Source organism: Crotalus tigris, unplaced genomic scaffold (genome assembly GCF_016545835.1).
Source record: "Crotalus tigris isolate CLP2741 ecotype Arizona unplaced genomic scaffold, ASM1654583v1 scf7180000019496.3020429, whole genome shotgun sequence".
NCBI classification, from domain to species: Eukaryota; Metazoa; Chordata; class Lepidosauria; order Squamata; family Viperidae; genus Crotalus; species Crotalus tigris.
In genome coordinates, this window is record NW_024097566.1 from 882,340 (window position 1) to 901,380 (window position 19,041).

The window sequence follows — 19,041 nt, forward strand, 5'->3', positions numbered from 1 at the left end:
TTGTAGTTCTTTTACTGGTTTCATCTATCAGAACCATGATGCATGTGCTCAAAGTGAAACAGTAGGCTAGAAACTGTTTTAGCAGATCCAAATTCTTCATGCAATACAGAGAAGTAGTCATGCACAGTAAAATGTCCTTGGCTCAGCGTTAGGCTTCTGATAGCTTCTGCAGCAGGGCCCTTTAAACTTTCTCTGACCCTCTGCTTCTTTTGAGCATCTGATATGTCCCACTCTTCAACTGCTTGTACTGCCTGCTCCATCCATATTTCATATTCTTCCTCTCCCTCTGGTACTGGTTGCATTCCTGAGAAAATACATAGTTTCTTATACCAAGCCCCACGCAATAGCTGCCAATCAAGTTTTGGATGGAGGTCGGCTTCCCCCAGCCTTTACAAACCCTGCCTCTGCTGCCCCTACAGTAAATGAAGTATGTGTCTCCTTTTTTTGACCCAATGGTTTAGCCGAGGGTGTGACCCAAACAGTCGGGAATATCACCTCTACCCTAGTATCCTCAGTCAATTGAAGGCTCTCAAGCTGAAAGCACTCCGGAACACTTTTCTTCCACTCCAAAAGCATATAAAAATGGGAAACGTCCAAGTCCAGCCTTATGTCTACTACATATACCCTCTGGTCAGGGACAAGAGTCCCCAATGTCTGTAAAATTCGCTCTTCTGGCCAAACATCAGGGACATCAATTACTACACTTGATTTTACCTCACTATTCTGGTCCTCACACCACTTAGTAACGGTGGTGAATCTATTTTGCTCACTTGACTCATATCCCTATGTGAGACCACCTGCCCCCCTCTAAAAAGAGAAAGGCTGACAGGAAATCCTGGATGAGCCCCCACTTGTAGTGCCATCCCTGGCCTCCTGGCTTCCTCTTGACCTGGCTGCCAGTCCAAAAAGGTCTCTCACTTTGGCACCTCTGCTTAGCGGGCACTTAATGCGGTGATGCTCAATCACGGTTAGCAGCCACTCACATGAGGTGATGATGGTCAATCTCAAACAGTAACAGCTTACAGGGGACGATGGTAGTCAGACCCTGGTAACAGGAGCTGGCGTGATGATGGTAATCAGTCTCTGGTAACAGCAACTTGCGTAAGACGATGGTAGTCAGTCCCTGCTTATGTAAGATGATGGTGTGATGACCCAGGGCATGGCACACAGGCAACCCAGCTGGCAATTCAAACCACCCTTTAATTGCTCCAAATTTTCCCCAAAATGCTCCCATGTTTCTGGAAAGCCCCAGAACAAAGTAAGACACAGACACCTTCAGCAGCCTCTGGCTGCAAGTAATTTCACAAGTTTTTAACTCTTCAGGCAGGGAAAGTGTGTGTATGAAACAAGCCATCCTCCTTCAGGTTTCAACTCACACACAGTTAGATTAGAAGAGTAATTTACTCAAGGCCTCGTAGATAACAAGGAAAGAAACATACATCCAAAATCTAATGAGTCTGTGGAAATACAAGCTTGCCTGAGCAGTTTCAGAAGAGAAGCTAAAATTCAATCTGAGGTCTTTGAACACCAAATCAAGTTTGTCAGCCAGTCCAATGGTCAACGTTTCAGGGTTTCCAAGCAGAAATCACAACACAGAACAAGAGATCAGAGATTTGTTTCCAAGATCAGCAACAGCACACAAAACTCCAAGAAATCAGTGTTTGTTCCCGATAACTGCCCCTTCCCACAGAATCTCTTTAAGTCTCAGTCTCCAGGTGTGCCTTGTGGAGAGGGGCCGGGCGTTCTCCTCCCAAGTAGTTGAGCCTGCCTGCATTGTTTCCTCCTTCTCTCCACTCTCCGTGCTCTAGGATCAGGAGGGGGTAACCCTTGCTCATCACCTGAGCTCTGTCTCTCATGTTCATCCTGTCCCAATCCCAATCACTCTTCCTCTGCCCAGCTTACCCCAATGAAGGGGAAAAAAAGTAAAACTTCCTGACTTACTTTCTCTCCGTCTGGCTTGCCCACAACAAAGAAGAAGAAAAGGACACAAAACTCCTCTCTCTCTCTCTCTCTCTCTCTCTCTCTTTCTCTCTCTCTCTCCCTCCTTCCCTCCCTCCCTCCCTCTCCCTCTCCCTCTCTCTCTCCCCTCCCTCTCCCCCCTCTCTCTCCCAAACCTGGCTTATTCTTAACAATAAAACTCCAGCAAGCTACTCTCTCTCTGTCTCCTTCCTGCTTGCTTCCCCAATGTCCAAAAATCGCCACCTTCCTTTTTTTTCCTCCTCCCAGTCAACTTCCTCCTCCTTTTTGATCCCTCCCAAGGACCACGCCCCACCATCAGACCAGCAGTGGCTGCCGGAGCTTCTCATTTCCCTGCTGAATCGGCAGGGCTCCAGCAAAGCCTCTCAGTGGGCCCCAATCTCACCCCAGCTCCATTACACTTTCTTACAAGTAAAAATTGTATTCCTGACTTTAGTGTGTCTCTCCATATAAATCTTTTCTGTTAAGCAAAACCCTTCCTGACCAATATTCCTATTATGTATGCATGTGCAGAAATAAGGAGGATGAGATGGGGCTGTCCTTCATTTGTAACAGTGGTGGAGTAAATCTTGGATTGTCCTTTCTTCCTTGTGCCTTGATAGAAGTAATTTAGATAATTCTCAAAGAAGCTTGCGAAGCTTTATGTATGTTTTGAAATGTTAAAATTGGCTGAGAAGAATTGGGTACCCAATAGTTACTTGTTCAATAGACAAGTCTATACAGACCTATGAGGAAAGGGGTAATTTGCTTCTTGTGGTGAGTTTGAAAATAGATCTAAGGATGAGTGAAAGCTAGGGACAGAGATCACAAAACTCAGAATGGTGCATGGTAAACAACAACAACAATAATTGCTATTGATTTCTTTCATCAGTTTAAAAGGCAACCATCTTGCAAACATGAGCTTGGTCTGCTAACAAATTTTTTAAAACACACAACTTACAAAATAAAAACAACAAGCAAAGATAATGGGAAGTATACTATAACAACTGAGAGAATCAGCAGTCAATTCAATTAACTTCCTGTCCCATGCTTGGGAACATAGCAAGGTCTTAGCAAGGTTGCAGATACCTAATGTCAGATGGTCTGGTGTTCCAGAGCGAGAGTGAGAAGATAGCAGGAAGGGGAGAAGTAAGTAGGAAGGTTGAGGAGAAGGAGGAGAGGGGGAGAGTGAGGAAGAAGAGGGAAAGAGGGAAGTAGGTTAGAGGGTGGGTGCGGTTTGGGGGGAAATGGGTGAGCAATACTGAAAGTTGTGTGTATAAATTTATTTTACTCTTTATCTGAAGTATTTTTATGAATGTAATGCAATGCAAAATTAATAAAAAAATTTTTTTACAAAAAAAAGGGTCTACCAGTGGAGGGAAAGCAGCCAGTGAAGAAACGGAGGTCTCCGCATGACTGCAGATGCCACGATCCGGAAAAGAAAGTCCGGATTTTACTTTCTTTGCAACTTAAATTATTTAGGCTAAAGGATCCTGATTGTGAAAAAACAAAACAAATGAAATCTCTCTTCAGCCAATAAAAATGAAGACTGTGAACCCTGGAGTTAATTATGGATCTTAAAATCTTTTTCTTGCTGAATGTGCCAAGTTTAGTGCCATCACTTATAAATAGATCTCCTACTGGATAACTAGGTTACATTCTGAAGTTCTGTGCCACAAAGCATACATTTCTTTGTCACCTGGATAGTGTATCTCATTGTATGTAATCAAGATTCTAGGTTAACATCTCCAAAATCAGCTGTGAATCTCAAAATCAAATACTCAAAATCTATGTCAACATTTTCTGCTTGTGCTTTAGCATAATATATACATATTTCTGGTCAGTAATTTAATTCTAATATAAAATGGGGTTAATGTAGACATGTACACATTCTTTCTTTGGATATTATATAGGAATTGTAATTAGATTTGTTAGTACAATATACTTGTAAGTGATGTTACACAAATAAGAAAAAAACAGGAAAGAAAAATTGATTTATTATTTAATCAAATGCCCACTACATATTGATATTTAAATCTAATTTTTCATATTCCTTTTTTTTAGGTTTGTTGGAGGAGAGCTGAATATTTGCTATAATGCTCTAGATCGCCATATTGAGAATGGACAAGGGGATCAAATTGCTATTATCTATGACAGTCCTGTAACAAATGTGAAAGAGTTTATAACTTACAATGAAGCTCTTAAACAGGTATGTTTAACACACACACACACACACACACACACACACACACACACATATATATATATAGCTCTTAAACAGGTATGTTTAACATATATATATATATATATATATATATATATATATATATATATATATCAAACTGAATAACAATAGTGATAAAATGTATTCTATCATGTTTATAACATTTCAAATAAAGAAAACATAATTTCAAATACATAAATTCTGTTAGAGTTCATTTGAAACAGATACGGTTGCTCTGTGTGGGTTATTGAGTTTGTTCTACCACTGAGCCATATCTTTTGTTTGTTTTTTCATAGAGTTTCCCTTGATTTGAGTTTGACTCCTGATGACTGTTCAGATACATCCATGTTGTTTTCTTGGTCGTAGTAGATGTGGTTTCTCAATTTAATTTGCACCCCTGAAAGTTCCTGGGGACCTTCTATACATGTGCCCTCCATGTCTGACTTTACTTAGCTTTCTGAGTTAAGCTGAGGTCAGAGAGATGCTGCCCCCTGCTGTGGCTATTTACTATTTTTAATCTTTTCAGTTTAATTACATGTAACATGACAGTCAGCAGGTTAACAATTGAAAGTCATTACAAGACTGTCTTTAATTATAGATTTTTACCATAGAATAAGAAGATGTATAATTAATTTGTACTGAATATTGAGCTGAATGTAAATGTAATGTTTGTATAATGGAAGAGCTGTATGAGTGGAGATGATCAAATTATGAAGCTGTGTTCTGGTTTCTTTGTGTACTTCTGTATTTAGTATGAACAGCTTTAAATATGTTTTCAGACTGCATTTGTCTTAGTCCTATTTATATAGGCTATTGTTTCAATAAAGATTGATTGTAGATTGACTGTAGGCCAGATCTGGAAAACTGTAGAAATAGTTCTGTATAACCGATCAGGTTTAGATCTAAATCCAGCAGATTGTTGATGTCTTCCAGATCTTCCAGTTCAGGTAGCTTAATTTTGAAATCATTCCTGGTACAGCAAATACCATGTTAGCAAATAAGAAAGCAACACCCATCCACGATCTGATTCTGAATGAATAGTGATCGGGCCCAAATCACAGAGACTTATTTAAAGAAGATTTTTAAAGTGCATTTATGCAATATGTGAGGAAATTTCTAAGACAAATCACGATTACCAAATATAATTAATGTTTGCTCTTCATGCTCTTGTGAATGGATGAGAATTTGGCTAAGAATAATAATAAAAGTCTCTTCTTAATAAATTATGATTTTTTTCATTCTTAAAAGAGAGTTGTAAGAACTTTGTTTTAAAAGCCTTTTTGCTCTGTCAGGTTGCATAATTTGAAAATAGTCTCAATTTTCCATTTTTGAATTAAATACACAATCATGTGCAGCATATTGGTGTGAGCCCAGTTTGCCTCAAGTATACTCACCCAACTATATAGAAGATAGAATCTTTAAGCTCTTCCAAATTAACATTTTGCCCATATGACACCAAGCAAAAGGTACACGTAATGAATACTTTGATGTTTGATATTTCCTTAATTTATAATTATCAATATTTAAAGTATTTACTTTGTTATGCTGGTTTAGATGCCATTAGTTTACTGATGTACATACTGTATAAAGATTTAAAACACATTAACATGAGACAATTTATTATTATTTTATTTGGGTTGTATTGAATTTTTGACTAACCTTATATATTATAAAATATTTTTTTTTGAATAATATATTTTTCAGACCAAGTACATGGCCAATTTAATCTGACTTTGAACAGGTAAGCAGGGGCAAACCTGTTTAATATCTGAATGTGAGACCAAAGATTCCAGTGCATTAGACTGGGGAATATATTCTAGAAGATGACAGTGATAGAGCACTTCTATATTATTTCCCAGAAAACATTCTGGATGTATTTATGAAAGGAACAGATCAAGGTTGAAATCAGTTTTACAGGCACGCTCCACAATAAATAAAATGACATCCTTCTGTATTTAATCTAATGTAAGTAGACTAATAGTTCCCTTTGTTCCTTTCTATTTTGCAAATGCAGTAGAATTTGGTTGCTTTTGGTGGTTCTTCCAGTTTGGATTTTCACTCTCTGTCCCCTAAATTGCTTTTTCTACTTTAATATTCTAGCACAGGTAAACTATTTATTCAAATTTATCTCCCAGGACATCTAGGAGGGACAGTGATATGCCTATTATTTAGGTTTATGCCTTTTCCTCAAATCAATAGTCAGGATAAATGTTTTACTATAATTTTTCAATAGAAGAAATAGCCGCAGTCTCCAGATGAGTAATTAAGTGAGCATTCTATACTGTTTCACTTCTCAAAGAACTTGTTTTTCTTGTTTCTTCCTCCCATTGCTTATGTAATACATACGTATCTAGAATGTACCTTCAGAGGGGAGAAAAATAACCCCCTCTTTTGCTTATGTCATGGCGAGCCAGTGGCTTGATTTCATGGAGGAGGAGTAATGCCATCTATTTGAACTACTTGAAGAAGAATGGAGTGTTAATGTCTATGGCCCTTTTTTAGTTTAGAACAGGCAATCTAAATCAGGAGCTGGGAAATAAACTCCATTCTCCTCTTTCAATCCATCTGCCAGAAACCCCTTCAATCCTTCTTTTTGGGGCTCTGCCATTCTAGTGGGAGGGGGGAGGGTTTTCTTCTGCTGGGCGGAGGCTTGTGCTTCCTCTGCTTTGTCTCTCCTCAACTTTGATGTATCTTGTGTGAAGTGGAGAATGGAATGTGCCGGGGCTATTTGCCTTATCTCTGGTCCATTGCGAGATCCGGTAAAGTACCTGTGAACCGTCCCTTACCAGCTCCGGTTCCCATAACAACTTTGCAACTGTGGATTGGCTGGACGCGAACTGGACAGTTGGACTCTGGAGTGGGGTTTTTGAAATAAATGTTTTAATGTGACAATTTATATGGGAAAATTTTAGATCTTGCTTTGCTCTCTTGCCATCGCTATCTCTCAATAAAAGTTCCTTTTGAAACAATGCCTGTTTCAAGAATTCTGCTTTCTTGGGAGGAGTAGTTGAGGGAAGACCTCATACTTTACTGGCGACAAGCCAACTCTGTGAAAGAAGCTATTTTAGCTGGAATTCATAGGAGAAGAAAACAAAGTAGCTACTTCATGGGCATTGCCTACATGAAAGATACAAGAAGAAAATGTACTAAAGTTCCCATGGAAGAATCAGATTAATACATAGAAAATAGGAAGTTCCTCTAAGTTCTAATGATTGAATCCAAAGGTAAAATTTCCATCATTTTTTAAAAAAGAGAACAAAAAAGTGTAACACTCTCTTGTACCTACAAGGCAAGATACCAGAGACTGTAGTTTGAGGGTTTTGTTTGAAATAGTGATGTTTGTGCTCCAGAAGTATGCAGGGCCAGGGCCAGGGGCAGGGCCAGGGCCAGGACCCATTTTGGAAGAGGTTTCAGTAATTGTACAGGGTGAAATAAATGTATTAAGTGCCTGCAAAGCTTTAGATACCAATTTTTCCCATTATTATCTCAATTACTGATACTGGAAAAAAGTCAAAATGTTTGCTAAAACCCACCAGAATTCTGGTGAGTCTGGGGGTCACAGAGGAGAAATTTGTGGATATATTTCTTATGACAAAATGTGATCCACTGGAGAAGGAAATGGCAAACCACTCCAGTATCTTTGCCATGAAAACCCCATGAATAGTACCAAAAGGCAAAAAGATATGACACTGGAAGATGAGCCCCTCAGGTCGGAAGGTGTCCAATATGCTACTGGGGAAGAGCAGAGGGCTAGTACTAGTAGCACCAGAAAGAGTGAAGCGACTGCACCAAAGCTGAAAGGACGCTCAGCTGTGGATGCATCTGGTGGTGAAAGGAAAGTCCGATGCTATAAAGATCTTTTCTCCATAGGAACCTGGAATGTAAGATCCATGAATCAAGGCAAACTGGACGTGGTCAAACAAAAGATAACAAGACTGAACATCGACATTTTAGGAATCAGTGAACTAAAATGGACAGGAATGGGTGAATTTAATTTAGAGGACCATCAGGTATACTACTGTGGGCAAGAATCCCTCAGAGGAAATGGAGTAGCCTTCATAGTCAATAAAAGAATAGGAAAAGCAATACTGGGATACAATCCTCAAAATGACAGAATGATCTCAGTGTGAATCCAAAGCAAACCATTCAATATCACAGTAGTCCAAGTCTATGCCCCAACCACTGGTGCTGAACAGGATGAAATTGACCAGTTCTATGAAACCCTACAGCATCTTATAGAATCAACACCAAAAAATGATGTCCTTATGATCATGGGGGAATTGAAATGCTAAAGTAAGAAGCCAAAAGATAACTGGAATAACAGGCAAGTTTGGTGTTGGAGTACAAAATGAAGCAGGGCACAGGCTAATAGAATTTTGTCAAGAGAATACGATGGTCATAGCAAACACTCTTTTCCAACAACCCAAGAGACGGCTCTATACATGGACATCACCAGACGGTCAACACAGAAATCAGATTGACTATGTGGTCTGCAGCTAAAGATGGAGAAACTCTATACAGTCAGTAAAAAAAAAGACCAGGAGCTCACTGTGGCTCAGATCATGAGCTTCTCGTTGCAAAATTTAGGCTTAAATTGAAGAAAGTAGGGAAAAACACTAAGCCACTCAGGTATGAACTAAATCATATCCCTGATGAATATACAGTAGAGGTGACAAATAGATTTAAGGAATTAGATCTGATAGACAGAATGCCTGAAAAACTATGGATGGAGGTTCGCAACATTGTACAAGAGGTAGCAACAATAACCATCCCAAAGAAAAAGAAATGCAAGAAAGCAAAATGGCTGTCTCAGGAAGCTTTGCAAATAGCTGAGGAAAGAAGGGAAGCGAAAGGCAAGGGAGAAAGAGAAAGATACACCCAATTGAATGCAGATTTCCAGAGAATAGCTAGAAGAGATAAGAATGCCCTCTTAAATGAACAGTGCAAAGAAATAGAAGAAAACAATAGTATAGGGAGAACCAGAGATCTCTTCAAGAAAATTGGAGATATGAAGGGAACGTTTCATGCAAAGATGGGCATGATAAAGGACCAAAATGGCAGGGACCTAACAGAGGCAGAAGAGATTAAGAAGAGGTGGCAAAATTATACAGAAGAACTATACAAGAATGAGCTTAGCATTTTTGATAACCACGATGGGGTGGTCACTGACCTCGAGCCAGACATCCTAGAATGTGAAGTGAAATGAGCAACAACATAGCTAGTGGAGGTGACAGTATTCCAGCTGAGCTATTCAAAATCTTAAAAGACAATGCAGTAAAAGTGCTACCCTCAATTTGCCAGCAAATTTGAAAAACTCAACAGTGGCCACAGGATTGGAAAAGGTCAGTTTACATTCCAATTCCAAAGAAAGGCAATGGCAAAGAATGTTCAAACTATTGCACTATTGCACTCATTTCACATGCAAGTAAAGTTATGCTTAAAATCCTACAAGCTAGACTCCAGCAGTATGTGGATCAAGAACTTCCAGAAGTACAGGCAGGATTTTGAATAGGCAGAGGAACTAGATATCAAATTGCCAACATACGTTGGATCATGGAGAAAGCTAGGGAGTTCCAGAAAAACATCTACTTCTGCTTCATTGACTTTGCTAAAGCCTTTGATTGTGTGGATCACAACAAATTGTCTCTTGAGAAACCTATATGCAGGTCAAGAAGCAACAGTGAGAACTGGACATGGAACCACTGATTGGTTCAAAATTGGGAAAGGAGTCCAGCAAGGCTGTATTCTGTCACCCTGCCTATTTAACTTATATGCAGAGCACATCATGAGAAAGGCAGGGCTAGATGAATCAAAAGTTGGAATTAAGATTGCTGGGAGAAATATCAACAACCTAAGATATGCAAATGATACCACTCTAATGGCAGAAAGTGAAGAGGAACTAAAGACCCTTTTGATGCGGGTGAAGAAGGAGAGTGCAAAAGTTGGCTTGAAACTCAACGTTAAGAAAACCAAAATCATGGCATCCAGCTCTCTCAATTCCTGGCAAATAGATGGGGAAGAAATGGAGGTAGTGACAGATTTTATTTTTCTGGGCTCCAAGATCACCTCAGGTGGGGACTGCAGCCAAGAAATTAAAAGACACTTGCTCCTGGGGAGGAAAGCTATGGCAAATCTAGACAGCATACTAAAAAGCAGAGACATCACCCTGCCAACAAAAGTACTTTAAGTCAAGGCCATGGTTTTCCCAGTAGCAATGTATGGCTGTAAAAGTTGGACCATAAGAAAGGCTGAGTGCAAAAGAATTGAGGCCTTTGAACTATGGTGCTGGAGAAGACTCCTGTGAGTCCCCTGGACTGCAAGGGGATCAAACCGGTCAGTCCTAGAGGAGATCAGTCCTGACTGTTCTTTAGAAGGCCAGATCCTGAAGTTGAAACTCAAGTATTTTGGCCACCTAATGAGAAGGAAGGACTCACTGGAGAAGAGCCTAATACTGGGAAAGATTGAGGGCAATAGAAGAATGGAACGACAGAGAATGAGGTGGCTGGATGGAGTCACTGAAGCAGTAGGTGTGAGCTTAAATGGACTCCAGAAGATGGTAGAGGTCAGGAAGGCCTGGAAGAACGTTGTCCATGGGTCAGACACAACTTCGCGATGGATCAGACACGACTTCGCAACTAACAACAACATTTCTTATGCCCTTGCTATAAAACTTTGATAGGTCAAAAGAATTCTGAGTATTTAAGTCTAAATGAAAACATGCTGTAAAATATATATATTAAAAAAAATAAAACATACTGTTCTCGTAAAGACAGGCACATTGTTGATTTCTAAGGATATTGTATTGCATTTACCCATTATTTAAGTATTTATTTGGTTCTCAGCTTTATTCATTATGCGGGCCATTATACAAATACAACATCTTGATGGATTGTGCCAGATAAAAGCTACTGAACTATTTTCTTGATCAAATGTGTGAAAAATGTTGGTTCACCCTGATGCCATACAGAAATTCCTCTATTTAGAAAATGATGCATAATAGCAGTGCTTTCTTTGTTTCTTTTTTTTTTTAAAGGTGCCGGAACTCACACATGTAATACAACCTCCCTTGCCTACCCTACAAGGTTCCATCCAAAAAAGGTCCGGAACTCCGTTCTGGGCGTTCTATGAGAAAAAAAGCCCTGCATAAGAGTATATGTGAATTGAATTAAACTGCAAACAAAAATGTAATATTGAATATGATATAACAGTGGTATTCTTACAACATTCTCCTATGTATCAGAATCAAGGTCTACATATATACAGTAGTTAGACCATTATTTGAGAAACATTGAATAATAGAAATTAGAATGCCTTCTGGACAAGTTACACATTTCCCTCCTCTCCCCATTATATAGGATTTGAAAAGGCCAATCTATCTCCTCAATCTATGCTTTGTGATTTTGAAAGGAATAAGCTATATTGCCCTCACTGTACATATAGAGTGCTAAGGATTTCTTTTTTTCTAAGAGTATGTTACAACTAATATTTTTAAAATACAGCACATTTACTGTTGATAGGTTGTTTTTTTCTGATATTGGATATGGATATTTCGTTTTTCTAACATGTATTTAGAGACTAGGGGAGATAAAATGCAAGTCGATTGCCCATAATAGAAAGACAAAGGACTATATCAAAGGACAAATGAATTAAAATTAAAATGTACTTCTATTTTCATTTTTGTCTTTTATAAAAAATGGATGTGAAATGGTGGGACATGCCATATATATTCTAGATGATTTTGTATCAAAGTGAAACTTACTCTGTACTAATATAGAAGCCCAACCCTATGGGATTACCTTTTTATCACATGGATTCTTTTAATAAAGTTTGAACAGTAGTTAATACCACTTACTTTAAGTTCATATCAATAAATGTAAATTGTTACTTTTCAGAAGCAGTTTGCAAGTAGAAATAAAAGTACGTATATTATTTTCTTTTATCAGAACAGTCAATTAGCCATCTCTGCAAACTCCATCAACTTTTGTAGCCATTCATCCATGGTGGGAATTGAAAAATCCTTCCATTTTTGTGCATAAAGTAGTCTTGCTGCCATCAACATGTATAAAATCAGAGTTTCAATTTTTTTTCCCAAGTCTTTTTCCAGTATGCCCAGAAGAAAAGTTTCTGGTTTTGTCTTTATATTCACTTTTTCTGTATCAAAATATCAATTCTGCTCCAATATTTCTTTGATTTATCACACATATACCATAAATGATAAAAGTACTTTCTTTACATTTATATCTCCAACATTCATTTGAGATACCTTTATACAGTTTAGATAACTTATCTGGTGTTAAATACCAATGATAGATCATTTTATAAAAGTTTTCTTTTAAATTATAATTTAGTGTGAATTTTAAGCCTTTCGTTCACAATTTCTCCTATTGTTCAAGCATCACATTATACCCCAAAGTTGCTTGCCCACTGAATCATACAATGTTTTATATGTTTACTTTCCATATTTAATTTCAATAATGTTTTGTAAATCTTAGCAATAATATATTCATCACTACCACATAGTAAATTTTCCAATTCTTTTTTAACAAAATCAAACCTACAACTCTTTTTATCTAGTTTAAGTCTTTCTTTCATTTGTAAGTATGTAAAACAATGGCAGACATGACCTTTTGATTCTAAGTCTTCCTTAGACTTAAAGGTAGGGTCACCAAAATTAAAACATATTATTTTACCATAAGTCGACCTGTCTGGCTTCATTACCATTTCTTTTCTGAAAAAAGCTTCTTGGGGAGACACCCATAGAGGCAACTTTGTAAAAAAATCTTGTTTTCTATTTGTTCCAAACTCTTAGCCTGACACATCTAATAAAATGATTGTTGAAATCAACATTTACTTTAACCTTGTCATACCATAAAGAACCGTGCCATCCAAACCTTAATTCATGACCTTCCAAATCAAATAGCCTCCTGTTCTGGAGGTTCACCCACTCTTTTAGCCAGACCATACAACAAGCATCAAAATACAATTTCAAATCTGGTAAACCCAACTCCCTCTTTCTTTAGCATCTTGGCAGTAACTTATATTAATTCTTGGTTTCTTCCCTTACCATATAAATTTGGAAATCTCTCTCTTTGAGCTTGAGGTGGAAAAAAATGATACTTTGATTTTGGGTTTTACTGATTAGACTGATTTGTTGTTACAGAAATGGCTAGTTTATACTACTATAGAAATGTAAAAGTTGATGTTTGATGTTTAATGTCTTATTTTACTGCAACAAAGGGAAGTCAACACTTTTTTTCCTTTCCCCCCTCTATTCCACACTTCTCTTTTTCCCTTTTCCTTATCTTTGTTTCCTACTATTTGCTTTTCTGTTTTTGTATTTTACATTGCAAATTAAGAAAAACACTGTGATAACAAAAAAATAAATGTAAATTGCTACTTTTCCAGGTTTCCAAGCTAGCTGGTGTTATGGTGAGTCACGGTGTGAAGAAAGGAGACTGTGTTGTCATCTACATGCCAATGATACCAGAAACAATGTACACTATGTTGGCCTGCGCAAGAATAGGAGCTGTACATAGTCTTATTTTTGGTGGATTTGCTTCGAAAGAGTTGTCTAGTCGCATTGATCATGCCAAGGTAATAAACATGTCTCATATTCTGAGAGAAAATGGCAGTCTTATAATAAATATTTTAAACATAAATTTTTCCTTTTCTCAGCTTAATTGTGCAAGAAGATCAGAACTGATTCCATTTGTACTGTTATATATCACACCACAAGTAACTAATACTGATAGGTATTTTATTACTCAGCCTTGAAAAAAATGCTTACACTTACTTTGGAGTAATTTCATACCTAAAGTTGCACCTAAAAGAGAAATGTACTTATAGGTAAGCTGACCTAGGCTTGAATCAGAAGGATAATTTGATAATTCTTGATTTTTCTGAATTTGAGAAAATTCAAAGAACTTAACGCATAGCATGAATTTAGACAGAATTTAAACTTTGACAGCATGCTCTTTTAATAGAAGCTTAACTGATCAATATAAACTTTCAATCAAAAATCCATTTCTTTTAGCATTGGAAACATTGGAACTATAGAGTACATGCTGTGATAAAGCATAAAATGTATTTTTATTCAAAGGATACTATCTATCACCTCCAGTTTTCATTTCTTTTTCACTCAGAACTATTCTAAAAAAGTCACCTGAGGTAAGAAGCCTATTAGATGCTAGATATTTTGAAATATGTACACACCATGTTGATTAATCCTGCTTTGGATGATGCTAGCTAATTATTTTGTATGCTTTTGTTATCACATTGATTCATTTTTTTAAAATTGTAGTAGCAATGAACAATGGGTTTTATCAGTAATATTAATAAGATTTCCTTTGATCTTCTAGCAATAAGTTTATTAAAGATAATTCCCCCATGCGTTCACTAGAATGAATTTGGATGTTGTGATTTGTTTCTTATCTTTTTTACAGGTAATATTCATCAATTATAGTGTAAAAGAATTCCAACTGCTTCTGCCCTAGTGCTTGCCTGCTTGCAGAGGATTATGTTGTGGCTAATTATTATTTTTCTCTAGACTAACATTATTCAGAAAGTATAGTTTAAAAGTAGGAGTAAAAGTGAGTGAAATTTCTTTCAGATTCTGGAGAGGATGATTTGTTTGGGTGTTAGCTCCAGGACAAAATTAAACTCAGTTTCTTCATACTGTCCTTGGAGTTTTTTTTTTTTTTATTGAGAATTTTTAAAAGTTTTTACAAATAACAAAAAAAGAACAATAACAAACAAAAAAAACCAAAACAACCCTCACCCAACCCCTCCCAAACCACCCCCTCCATCCCCCCCCCCCGAGCTTCCCAGAGCTGAATATAGGCTTAATTAAAATTTTAAGAAACCTAAACAAATTTTAACAACTTATAAAATAGTTAATAATAAAATATATATGACATAAACATTAAAAAGAAAAAATACTTAAAAAGGAAAAAAAAGAAGAAAGAAAGAAAGAAGAGAAGAAATAGGAAAAAGAAAAAAAAGGAAAAAAGAGAAAACAATCTATAAAATATCAAAAATTATATACAAGTTATAAAAAAGCTAAATGATATTTTTTTTATATCCAATTTATGTTGTATAAAATTTATCCATTTTTCCCATACAGCAAAAAATTTCTCTTGTGATTGCTCCTTTAAAAAAGCCGAAGTCTTTGCCATTTCCGCCAGATAGGAAACTTTAAAAAACCACTCTTGCAAGGTAGGCAAAGATTCCTTCTTCCAATATTGCCCTACTAACAGCCTTGCGGCTGTAATCAAATTTAACATCAATATAACCTCCTTAGCATCACAATCAGTAACAATACCTAACAAAAATAATTGCGGAGTAAATTTTACCCTCCTTCTAAAAATTCTTTGAATATTCCACCATATCTTAATCCAAAAAGCTTTTATATTTTTACACGACCACCAAATATGATAATAGGTGGCGTCCAAACAGCCACATCTCCAACATTTAGGCTGTAAATCAGGGTACATAAGAGACATTTTTTGTGGATCAAGGTGCCATCTATAAAACATTTTATAAAAATTCTCCCTTAAGTTCTGGGCTTGTGTAAATTTAACATTCCTCACCCAGATAATTTCCCAGGTATCCAGTGGGATTGGTTCACCAAAATTTTGTGCCCATTTAATCATACAATCTTTGATTAATTCAGATTCTGAATCCAATTCCACTAGAACCCCGTAAATCCTCTTAATGTGAGTTTGTCTTTGATCCTTTACTTGTTTAAAAAGATTTTCATCTTCTCTAAGCCAGCCCATATTACAATCCATCTTCCATCTGTCCACTATTTGTCTATATTGAAACCATGAATAGGTAATATTTTCATGTACTAAATCTTCCAAAGATTTTAACTGCCAATTTTGACCATCCCATCTAAGTAATTGTGTATAAGAAACCCTATCCATTTTAACTCCTCTCCTTATCCCCTCTATCGCATGCCAAGGTATAGCCCATAAAGGTATTTTAAAATCACTCTTATAATACTTCCTCCAAACCCAAAGTAAAGAGATCCTTATAATATGTGATTTAAAAACTCGATCCACTTTTTTATTAAAAGTTAAGTAGGCATGCCATCCAAAAAGTAAGTCCCAACCCTCCAGATGGAGTATTTCTACATTTGTTAAATTTACTCAATCACTAATCAATGTTAAGACCACAGCATCATAATATAATTTCAAATTCGGTACCTTGAGTCCACCCCTCTCACGAAAATCTTGCATAATTTTAAGCTTTACCCTTGGTTTTTTCCCTGCCCAAATAAATTTATTAATGCCTTTCTGCCATTCATTTAAGTTAAGCTCATTCTTTAAAATAGGTAGCATTTGAAACAAAAAAAGAAATTTTGGTAGGACATTCATTTTAATCACTGCAATTCTACCCATAAGAGATAGCTGTAACTTATCCCAATTCTTCAAATCTTTCTGTACCCTGATCCACAACTTTTCATAATTATTCTTATACAATTTTACATTAGAGACAGATAAAGTAACCCCCAAATATTTTACCTTATCAACAACTTCAAAATCTGTTAAATTAACCAAAATCTGCTTGTCCCGGTTAGTCATGTTTTTAGGTAATATTTTAGTCCTATTATTATTGATTTTAAAACCCGAAACACACCCATCATATACCTTCCGGTTATAAAACCCGATTGATCCTTATGTATAAGCTGCTGCAAAACCCTCATAAACCTATTAGCTAAAATTTTTGCAAAAATTTTATAATCCACATTTAAGAGAGATATAGGCCTATAATTCTTTGTTAAGGTAAGATCTTGATCCTCTTTTGGAATTAAGGATATAAAAGCACTGCGCCATGACGGAGGAATCTCTAAACCCTGTAATATATTATTAAAAAGCTCACATAAAGGTTGAGTCATCTCTTCTACTAAGGTTTTATAATAAATGGATGTCAAACCATCCGTACCCGGCGCTTTACCTAATTTTAATTGCTTAATAACTGTCACAATTTCCTCATTAGTAATTAAACCATTGATTTCTTGTTTCTGATCTTCTGTTAGTTTAGGAAAGTTAGCCTCACTTAAATAATTATTTATATCTAAAGTTTGTACATTAGTACTCTTATATAATTTCTGATAATAATCTAGAAAAGATTTCTTGATCAGCTCTTTCTGATACACTAATTTATTGTTATAATTTATTTTATCTATAATTCTCTGTCTCTGTTTCTTTCTTAATTGATAGGCCAACCATCTCCCTGGTTTATTAGCATTACAAAATGTATTTTGTTTCATAAACATTAGATTAGTTGCGGCTTGATCAGCCATCAGCATATTAAATTGTATTCTTAACAGCTTTATAGCTTCTTTAACCTTTTCATCTGAAGGATTTAAAATCAAAAACTTCTCTTTTAGTTTAATCTCATCTTCCAATTCTTTACGTTTCTGAATCTGCTTTTGTCTATAAACATTATTCATCTTTATCAAGATCCCACGCATGAAGGCTTTACCTGCATCCCATACCATTGATATTGATGTTCCCTTATACATATTTAAAGCAAAGTAATCCTTTAAGCACTCCTTTAATTTTTGAACATTTTTTCTTGTTTAAATAAGTTCTCATTCACCCTCCAGGATCTCCTCTCCTCTTTTTCGACAGCCAATTCCATCCAAACTGGACTATGATCCGTCAGTGACCTAGGAAAAATGTTTACATTCTTTACCCTATTATATAAGTCTGTTGTAATCAAGAAAAAATCAATCCTTGAAAAAGATTGGTGTCTATCTGAGAAGAAGGTAAAATCTCTCTCCTCTTGGTTACGTTCACGCCAATAATCCCTCAACTCCCAGTCCTCTTTCAAATCAAAAAAGGCTTTAGGTAATTTAGCCTGTTTGAAGAAAGTAGAAGAACCTTTTTTGTCCTTTTGGGTATCTAAAACACCATTCCAATCTCCCATTAATATCACAGACCTATAGTCCAGCGAAGTTATTTTCTGATGTAACAATCTATAAAATTGTTCCTGTTGCTGGTTTGGTGCGTACAATCCCACTATAAGTATTTTCTTACCATATAGACCAAGTTCAATCATAACATATCTTCCTTGAGGATCTGATTCTACCAGGCAGGCTGGTAGACTTTGCTTAACATAAATAACCACACCCCCTTTTTTCCCAGGGGCAGGAGATGCAAAATGAGATCCCAAGCGAGCATTAGCTAAATATTTTTGATCTTTAAGTAAGATATGAGTTTCCTGTAAGCAAATAATATCATTATGTTGCTTTAGATAATAAAAGTTTTCTTTCTTTTCTGCGGGGAATTGAGGCCGTTAACATTCCAGGTCAGGAACTTTGCCATCTCCCTTGACCAGGAGCCTGGAGAAAACTGCCTGAAGATCTGCCACTGAAGAATGTGTTGCAGAACTCTTGGGTCTTGCTCCTCCCACCGGCATTGAAACACTCTCATGAGAAGATTCTTTAGCTTCTTTCTTCTGTTGTTCCTTTTCCTTACGTTTATGTGCTGCGCGGGTCATTCTCTGCTCTTTAACCTCTGTTTGGCGCAGCCATTCCACCTGTGATTTTCCAGCAGCCATCAAACCTAGTCCTTCAGACTGCTGTTCCACCTCTTTGCCGCCCAGAGCTTTCTGAATCATAGATGGAGATGAGCCTGCTCCCAGGACCATATTATAAAATTCTTTGGCTTTAGCAACCGTATTAAGTCTGTAACGTGTCCCCGCATGGCTCAAAACAATACCCATCGGAATCTCCCATCTGAATGGCATCAATCTTGTTTTAAGTTCATTAGCTAAAAAAGCAAAGTCTTTTCTATTTCTTAAAATTTTAGATGGGATTTCCTTTAGAATGATGACATCTTGGGCAGCAATCT

General features: G+C 36.7%; 1 protein-coding gene across 4 annotated transcripts in view; it reads left to right on the forward strand.

Annotated features, from left to right (window-relative positions):
• Window positions 1–19,041, forward strand: part of ACSS3 (acyl-CoA synthetase short chain family member 3) — a 74,657-nt gene that overhangs the window by 13,588 nt on the left and 42,028 nt on the right. Inside the window, exons 2-5 of one of the 4 annotated variants that reach the window (XM_039362928.1) lie at window positions 4,021–4,165; window positions 5,885–5,921; window positions 12,073–12,097; window positions 13,586–13,774. In XM_039362928.1, coding sequence (XP_039218862.1) covers window positions 13,607–13,774 — 168 coding nt within the window. In that variant the 5' untranslated portion in view covers window positions 4,021–4,165; window positions 5,885–5,921; window positions 12,073–12,097; window positions 13,586–13,606. The other 3 variants (XM_039362929.1, XM_039362930.1, XM_039362927.1) reach the window with 3 other exon arrangements.